Source organism: Podarcis bocagei, assembly GCF_964188305.1.
Source record: "Podarcis bocagei genome assembly, chromosome: 13".
Classification (NCBI taxonomy): domain Eukaryota; kingdom Metazoa; phylum Chordata; class Lepidosauria; order Squamata; family Lacertidae; genus Podarcis; species Podarcis bocagei.
Genome location: NC_138138.1, coordinates 11,568,188 through 11,577,458, shown reverse-complemented (window position 1 = coordinate 11,577,458; position 9,271 = coordinate 11,568,188). Strand labels below are relative to the sequence as shown.

The 9,271-nt window shown below is 45.4% G+C and overlaps 1 protein-coding gene across 1 annotated transcript; it reads right to left on the bottom strand.

Moving 5' to 3' along the window:
- Positions 1-1,321: 1,321 nt before the first annotated feature.
- On the bottom strand, positions 1,322-5,380 carry LOC308571348 (interleukin-8-like). Its single transcript, XM_081166999.1, has 4 exons — positions 5,165-5,380; positions 4,189-4,324; positions 3,315-3,398; positions 1,322-2,288 (listed from the first exon to the last, which is right to left on the bottom strand). Exons 1-4 carry the CDS (start codon positions 5,226-5,228, stop codon positions 2,258-2,260), a joined length of 315 nt encoding a protein of 104 aa, XP_081023125.1. The 5' UTR covers positions 5,229-5,380; the 3' UTR covers positions 1,322-2,257.
- Positions 5,381-9,271: the final 3,891 nt, after the last annotated feature.

The window sequence follows — 9,271 nt, the reverse complement described above, 5'->3', positions numbered from 1 at the left end:
TCAATTAATACCAAGGCGGCTCATAGATAAAGGAAAGGAATCCCTTCAGGAACGTCCCCTGATTAATATCAGGTAAGGGGGATTAAGGAGGCAGAGGAAATATTGAGAATCTTTAGGACATGGGTAGGCAAACTAAGGCCTGGGGGCTGGATCCGGCCCAATTGCCTTCTCAATCCGGCCCGCAGACGGTCCAGGAATCAGCATGTTTTTACGTGAGTAGAATGTGTCCTTTTCTTTAAAATGCATCTCTGGGTTATTTGTGGGGCCTGCCTGGTGTTTTTACATGAGTAGAATGTGTCCTTTTCTTTAAAATGCATCTCTGCGTTATTTGTGGGGCCTGCCTGGTGTTTTTACATGAGTAGAATGTGTCCTTTTATTTAAAATGCATCTCTGCGTTATTTGTGGGGCATAGGAATTCGTTCATTAATTTTTTTCAAAATATAGTCCGGCCCCCCACAAGGTCTGAGGGACAGTGGACTGACCTCTGGCTGAAAAAGTTTGCTGATCCCTGCTTTAGGAGAGCCAAGATGGCTTTTCGATTGCTCTCCTGCACTATTTTAGACATGTGGTTGATATAGTTATGCATGTGTGCTTTCCTTGTTGCAATTATCAACATTCATTCTATATTTGAGACCTTAGAATTCCTATAACAGACCCGGAAAGCTGTCTGCGGACAAACGCCGGCTCCCTTGGCCTGAAAAGCAAGATGAGCGCCGCACCCCATAGTCACCTTTGACTGGACTTAACCGTCCAGGGGTCCTTTACTTAATGTGACCTTTGGCTCCCCTGGGCAGTGTCCTTTGCTGGACACCCCAGCACCTTGTCCAGCCTGATTTTTGTGCAAGACAGGCTGAAGCCCCAACCTCTTCCTCCCAGACTTGTTTATCTGGCAGAGGTGGCCCATTTCGCTGCCTGCAATGGGAAGGTGTTGCTTCGCGCATGTGCCGCCCCCTGACCCCTGCTTGCTGCCCCTGCCGAAGCCTCACTTCGCCGGGTCCCTGGAAAGCTGCAAGAGGCCTTTGAACAATCTTGTGGGACTCTTATGAGATTTTGCGGGGCTCTCGTGAGATCTTGCTGGGACCCGAAACTCACCGCAGCTGTTAATCCAACAATAAGGATCACCCATGGAGGCACCCTTTGGATTCTGCCACTGGCTGAGGGGACTCTCTCAGTCTGCTTCATGAGTGGGGCTGATCCTGTTATCTTTCCCACACGCCCAGTAACAATGCTTTCTGTCCTGCTTATGTGTGAAATCTCTCTAAGGAAGCAAAGGTGAAGCCAACGTCCGTTTACTGCAGCGACAGGACAAAGGAACTCCGTATTTCAACATGAAAATAATTTATTCCGTTGCACACAGGCAAACATGCTTTGACAGTGCTCAACATTTCTCGGTCAATAAATACATAAATAAAGACATCTCATGTGCAAATGTGAGGCTTCAGAATGGCATCTCTGCGTGAGGAATTCTCAAGTGAGGAAAACTTCAGGCTGTGCTTTGACAAACCATTTGAATAAATAAGATCCCCCCCAACTTAAATATAACTATTTTCTAATAATAATAATAAAAATAAGACACAGAAGATTTCAAGGACAACAAATAATTACTTCAGATATGACCATGTGAATAAATAGATTAGAAACTGAGGGGAAAACCAAAATATCTGAAAGGCACTTCAGATATTAACTAAATAACATTTCATCCCACCCTTCCTCTGGTGCTTGGAGCATCACACATGGCTCTTTCCCCCTCAACCTCATGAGGTAGATTTGGCTGACAGATACGGACCAGCCCAAGGCCATAGGTTGAGTTTCATGGCTGAGTGGGGATTTGAACCCGTGTCTCCTGGTGCAGTAACTACTAAAGTGATCAACAGTAGGTAGCTGGCTCTCTTGATGCAACTGTGTTAGCTTTGCCTGTGCCCCAAGGGACCAGGATTTGCCAATTTGTACTATAATAATGGCTTGGTGTACACACAGTTTCACCACTATTGCTACTGCACTTAGCAATACATTCCACTTTCCAAATCACCTTGACTTAACTACCTCATCTTCCTGCTTCCTGCACAAGACCTTCCTTTTACACTTATTTTAAATACATCCTTACAAAGGGTTTTCTATCAGCAAAGTTGTAAAATAAATACATAAATAAGACCAAAATATCCCCATTTATAAAAGGCTCTTATATAAAGTAGGCTTGGTAGAAATGGCTCAGCTTCTTTCAGGAAGCGAAACAGTAGAGATTCTGAAAGTTTTTTCCTTATAGCTGGGATTCTGCATTGGCTTGAGCCCTGGAATAAAGGAAAAGCGAGGAGAGGTTAGAAACAAGTCGACGGAATGGCCCGGGAGAACTGAAATGAGCTATTTGTAAAAAGCAAAAAACAGATGTTCAGTATCATTAAAGGTCTGATTCAGTTTATAGGCAAAGCTGAGGCATGGAGTCATGCTTACTAATGTTGTCTGATAGAGTTTCAAACCTCTGCTTGCCCTCCTGCTTTCCTCTGGGGAAACCTGATCTTTAGTGCGAAATTGGAACGAAAAGCAATTGAGTGTTCCACGGATTGCTGTTTGTTCTGTTTTAGCACCAAAGAGGGGGTTTTCTGGAGGAAAGCAGAGACGAAAATGTTCAGATTCAGGCCTAGAGAGCTCAGGACAAGCAGAAAACTGCTCTGACCCGTGTTTCAAGGCCCGGGGAAAGTGGAAGTGTGCCCTGAGTCTCTGTTCAGATATGCCCGGTTAAGCCTGGTTCTTGCAAAGATTGCACCAACGAAAATCATCTTCTGCAGGGGGTTGGACTAGATGACCCTAATATTTCAGGGACTTAGCCATGGTCTGCGGCAGGGATGGGGAATCAGCGGCCCTGCAGATATTGTCGAACTGCAACTCCCATCATCGTTGCCTGTCCTTGCTAGGGCTTATGGGACTGGGAGTGTGACGTCGGGTGGCCCACAAGCTTGGTCCAGGGCTAAGGCAACAAAAGATCTGCTTTGTGTATCTCGTTTTCTTTTGCCAGTCGTTAGAACATTATAGTTATGATCACAGGGTTTATTAACTTTTGTCTGGTTGTGGATGCAGCCTGCAAAGAGGGGCAGGTGAAGGAATTGGGGTATATCTGGAAGGAGAAGGGACAAATCAGACCCATGGGGACAATGGCGCCTGGAAGTTTTCTTGCACAAACCTAATTGAAAATAAGATTTGCAGCACAGTTTTAGGCATGTTTGAGCCAGAGTCTCACTGTGTCCGATGGAGCTTACTCCCAAATATATATGTGCATAGCATTGCAGTGTTCTTAAAACCAGAAGAGAATGACAACTTACTTATCAAGGATAGCTTTGATGATCACTTTCACCCATCTAGCTGTGGGCTCCAAGCATACTTCTTTCCCGTCCTTAAGAGTAGCACTGCAAGCAAAGGAAAACAGGAAGGTCAGGCATCTTCGTTGCAGAGTGTTATTTATCTGTTTATTTGTCTGTTTGTTTAGATTTATATAACACCCTTCGATACATTCATGATGCAAGAACATTGATAAGAACCTAACTACTTGGTTAAATGTCTTAAATGGGGGGGGCGTGTCTAATCCCCTAGTAATCAACTTTTTAAAGAATGTCCACTTACAGTTTCAGCGGAACAGTTCGTGATATCTTTGCTATTTCTTTTCCACAACTGGGGAAGACACTCACCCACAAGCACAATCTACTGGGAAATGACCCAGCCAGGAGTTTTAAACACATAGGAGTTGTGCAATGGGCATTTTCGCTGCAGAATGTCTTGGTAGATAAATGTAAAGGGACCCCTGACCATTAGGTCCAGTCATGGCCGACTCTGGGGTTGCGGCGCTCATCTCGCTTTATTGGCCGAGGGAGCCGGCGTACAGCTTCCGGGTCATGTGGCCAGCATGACTAAGCCACTTCTGGCGAGCCAGAGCAGCACACGGAAACACTGTTTACCTTCCAGCCGGAGCGGTACCTATTTATCTACTTGCACTTTGATGTGCTTTCGAACTGCTAGGTTGGCAGGAGCAGGGACCGGGCAACGGGAGCTCACCCTGTCACAGGGATTTGAACTGCCAACCTTTTGATCGGCAAGTCCTCGGCCCTGTGGTTTAACCCACAGCGCCACCCGCGTCCCGTCTTGGTAGATGGGGCTCTAAATCTAGCAAGAGAGAGACTCAATTTCGAAAAGCAGACTTACATGATTTCGACATTCTTGCAGTGGGGTCCGCTTTGGGTCAGTTTGACATCCTGAATGTGTCTGGTCGGGATGAACGTGGAATGGGTGCTTATGCATTGGCAGCGCAGCTCGCTCCCGATCCGGGCCAGTGAGACACCTACGAAAGAGCAGAAGGATAGAAACCGGTTAAATGGGACAACTCTCTTTACAAAACATCTTTACACTGAACATCTGTTTCCCCCGCCCTCAAAGCACAACTTTAAAAGCTGCTTTTCTCTAGGCCTCTTCGACGCCATTCAGCTGGTAGTGCCTCCTTGTATTTTTATCAGCTAGAGTCATAGAGTCATAGAATCGTAGGGACCGCCAAAGATCCTCTATCCCACCCCCTGCAATCCAGGAATCTCAACATTAGGGTTAGCAGCTACCCTAAACAGCGGACCGTTGCTCACGACTGCAGTTTTCTGCAGGTTTCATTTTAATTGATGAACCAACTTAGACATCATCAATAAAAAGCATTTCAATTTGGGGGAAGGCAATAGATACCTAAAAACCTAATAACTGCCTACCCTCCCTGAATTTATTTAATAAGCTACACTACATAAGTGAAGATATGCCCAAAGGAGCAATGTAAAACAAGGATGGCAAACATATCTGCGGATTTGAAGCTCTGTTTATCTTAAGCATTCTTCTATTTATTTATTTTTCAATAATAATTTTTATTTGTTTTAGAATCATAGAATCATAGAGTTGGAATAGACCACAAGGGCCATCGAGTCCAACCCCCTGCCAAGCAGGAAACAATACAATCACTTTGCGTAGCATCCTATTTAATCTCATTGGCTCACATTCTTCTAAACAAGCTTGAGGAACTGTTTCTGCAATATTAGCTATTCTTCCCCCTCTTTATCCCTGTAGGATTGTGGTATCTGCGGCCCCGGTCGTAAGCGCAGCCCCATGGGACTCTTTAAATAAAGTTCAGCGGGAATGTCTTGCTTACCTTCCGTCAGAGAGCTGGAGAGCACGAACAGAACCAGAACTGCAACAACAACCTTGGTGTTCATGTTGAGGCAAGGAATTTCTCTCTTGGCTGCTGTCCTGAAAGGAGTGCTTCAGAAGGTTTGTGTCTGAGCTCTGCAAGACCTGCTGCTTTTATACCCTCTCACTTGCCCTCAAGTACCATGTTTCAACTCTGTCAGAGGAAATTCCCAGCGCAAGCAATTCACAAATGAGTCATTGGGAAATCTTGTGGTAAAGTCTCTTCCTATTGCGACTGAGTTCCTGCAGGAAGGAGAATTCAATCCAGCTTGGTACCTTCTAACTCGTTAGATATTTCTAAATATTCGTTATCAACTGAATACCATTTCTGCAGTTTCTTCATTTTTGTTTTTTTTTATAAGGATCTGCACTGTATAGGGAGGTTTCAGAAGTGGGACAAAAGGTGGGGGGAATCCCTTTCCCCTTCCAGCTCTCCACAAAGCTGTGTAGGGAAGTTTTTAATGTAAGATGTTTTAATTCGTTGGAAGCCTCCCAGTGTGGCTGGGGCAACCCAGTCAAGATGGGTGGAATATAAATAAACACATAAATACATAAATACTGGTATATTACTACTGCTACTACTACTACTACTACTACTATTTCTTATTTAAACTGATTTTAGAATGAATTGATTTTAGAATGCTGTACAGTGGTACCTCGGGTTACATACGCTTCAGGTTACAGACTCCGCTAACCCAGAAATAGTGCATCAGGTTAAGAACTTTGCTTCAGGATGAGAACAGAAACTGGGCTCCAGCGGCGCAGCAGCAGCGGGAGGCCCCATTAGCTAAAGTGGTGCTTCGGGTTAAGAACAGTTTCAGGTTAAGAACGGACCTCCGGAACGAATTAAGTACTTAACCCGTGGTACCACTGTATTATTTTACTGTTGTTAACCGCTCTGAGCCCGGCTTTGGCTGGGGAGGGTGGGATATAAATAAATTATTATTATTATTATTATTATTATTATTATTATTATTATTATTAATAATAATAATTATCCTCTGCTGAACCTACTCATGCCTGGCACCCACTCAGTCACACAGAACATATAAATGGCTCCAGTTTCATAGGAACTCACACCATTTGGTTGGTATTTTCACCCTAATGCAGCTAACGGCAAGAGGAATATCTAGCCTTTCTTGTAGGCGAAATGCCTGCGGATACATAGCTGGGGAGGGAACGAGAAGGTGCCTCATTTGATCAATCCACTATATATTTTGGAAAGTGGTGTGTCCGTCCTTCTGTTCCCAATGGGTTCAGCCACCTCTCAAGGTATTGTCACCAATCTCAACGCAAACGTTCCTGAGGTGAGGGAGGCAGTCTTCATTCGCGTTTGGATTAACAAGATGGTGGACGGAAACATGACTTTGCCCAATTTTTGGCGCGAGGGGTCCAAAGTCACCAATTACACTACCCATCTAAAAATGGCAATATTTTTCGGTTTCTACAGATTCCCAAGCAGCACTGGGCACTCCCCCGCGAGTTTAATATAAAATATATCACATGCGTAGGCTGTAATCTGCACCGACTTCTTTGATAGTATCTTATATAATTGTGCAATTATACGTTGTGACGGATTGTGTTTCAGATTGATTTATTTTTAGCCTCTCTCTCTCTCTCCTTCCTTTTGATGGCACTCCCGTCCGAGGTAATTTCCCCTAAAGAATAACCGTTTTGACTCCCACGGAAAAGCAGATTTCATGAGTAGGCTTGATTGCTAGCGTGGGAGTGCGATGTCAATACAAGACATATCCATATGGAGCTGCCCCACCCTTCTGACTTATTCTGTCTTGACAAAAACCATCAGATTAAAGGAATGCCCAAAAATAGCACTTGTGCTTTAGGGACCAGCTTTAAACAATCCTCGTTTTTTTGGCCGAAGCAAAGCGCAAGTATGAGTAATGCCACTGGTTCACATTCATCCTTTCTCACCTGTGCCTTTGTTTTCCCTTGTTTGTCCCCTCCCCCACCCCACCGAGAGTAAAATTAGCCTTGGCGGTGATATTATACCCAGCTTTTGTCCTGCTGAAACCACAGGCAACTCCCAACTGATGCAGGGCTCACGTTCCAGTGAAATCGTGAATATTTGATCCAAATGACTTTTTATTACTGTATTTTAATATTTTGTTGGAAGCCGCCCAGAGTGGCTGGGGAAGCCCAGCCAGATGGGCAGGGTATAAATAATAAACTGTTGTTGTTAGTATTATTATTATTCCCGATTATTACAAATGAAGCCAAATTAATTTAACTGGACTACTTGGACTGCTGCAGTGCGCTCTACGTGGGGCTACCTTTGAAGGCGACCCGGAAACTGCAATTAATCCAGAATGCGGCAGCTAGACTGGTGACTGGGAGTGGCTACCGGGACCACATAACACCGGTCCTGAGAGATCTGCATTGGCTCCCAGTACGTTTCCGAGCACAATTCAAAGTGTTGGTGCTGACCTTTAAAGCCCTAAACGGCCTCGGCCCAGTATACCTGAGAGCGTCTCCACCCCCATTGTTCAGCCCGGACACTGAGGGCAGAAGAGGTGACTCAAAATGCAGTATGGCTGGGTGGACAAGGTAGACTGAACAATACCTCCACCTGCAATTTTCACTCCAAAACCGTCGAGCCCCAGGTTTTTTTCTTTTGAGTGGTTGTTCCTTCTAGTTTAGCAATCCCATTGGCAAATAATAAGTAAATAAATATTGGGGCGCAGCTATTTATGCAGCGTGCTGAAGGGGAGGAATCCCAAAAAGGTTAGTACAGTGGTGCCCCGCAAGACGAATACCTCGCAAGACGGAAAACCCACTAGACGAAAGGGTTTTCCGTTTTTGAGCTGCTTCGCAAGACGAATTTCCCTATGGGCTTGCTTCGCAAGACAAAAACGTCTTGCGAGTGTTCCAATTTTTTCCCACTCCTCACCCCTTTTTCTAAGCCGCTAAGCCGCTAATAGCCTTTTAGCTGCTAAGCTTCTAAGCCATTAATAGCCGCTAATCCGCTAAACCGCTAATAGCGCTAAGCCGCTAATAGGGTTGCTTCGCAAGACAAAAAAACCGCTAGACGAAGAGACTTGTGGAACGGATTATTTTCGTCTTGCGAGGCACCACTGTATAAAAATAATGACGATAAGGATTGATTGAACCTGTGGTCCTTTAAATGCTGTAGTGCCAGTGTGGTGTAGTGGTTAGGAGCGGTAGACTCGTAATCTGGTGAACTGGGTTCGCTTCCCCGCTCCTCCACATGCAGCTGCTGGGTGACCTTGGGCTAGTCACACTTCTATGAAGTCTCTCAGCCCCACTCACCTCACAGAGTGTTTGTTGTGGGGGAGGGAGAGAAAGGAGAATGTTAGACGCTTTGAGACTCCTTTGGGTAGTGATAAAGCGGAATATCAAATCCAAACTCTTCTTCTTCTTATGTGTGGGTTAGACTTACATGATGTGTATCGGGCTTCAAACATTTGGTAAAGGTAAAGGTAAAGGGACCCCTGACCATTAGGTCCAGTCGTGACCGACTCTGGGGTTGCGGCGCTCATCTCGCTTTATTGGCCGAGGGAGCCGGGGTACAGTGTCTGGGTCATGTGGCCAGCATGACTAAGCCGCTTCTGGCGAACCAGAGCAGTGCATGGAAACGCCGTTTACCTTCCCACCGGAGCGGTACCTATTTATCTACTTGCACTTTGACGTCCTTTCAAACTGCTAGGTTGGCAGGACCAGGGACCGAGCAACGGGAGCTCACCCCGTCGCGGGGATTCGAACCACCAACCTTCTGATCGGCAAGTCCTAGGCTCTGTAGTTTAACCCACAGCGCCACCCGCATAGGAACGCAGTAAATGGTAATCCTGATTTTAACGCATCGGTCTGCCACTGTCACATTCAGCTGGCTTTTAGATTGTATGTTCTTACAAGGGTTGCTTTGTGCATGTTACTCTGCCATGTGGCAATGAACGAAAGGATGGCTCCCCATCCCATGATGGTCTTGTTTGTTTTCCTTCATCTTACACCATGTCTCTTCTTCACCCAATGCACATTCCCTGATTTGTTTCTTTGTGCCTGCAACCCCCGCCTGCACATCCTATTCAACAAA

Excerpts from the sequence above, each read along its gene's own strand:
- LOC308571348 (XM_081166999.1), bottom strand. The coding sequence starts at position 5,228 with ATGAACACCAAGGTTGTTGTTGCAGTTCTGGTTCTGTTCGTGCTCTCC. Across the intron at positions 3,399-4,188 it reads TGCAAGAATGTCGAAATCAT|TGCTACTCTTAAGGACGGGA; the intron begins GTAAGTCTGCTT and ends CTTTGCTTGCAG. Across the intron at positions 2,289-3,314 it reads ATCAAAGCTATCCTTGATAA|GGCTCAAGCCAATGCAGAAT; the intron begins GTAAGTTGTCAT and ends CCTTTATTCCAG.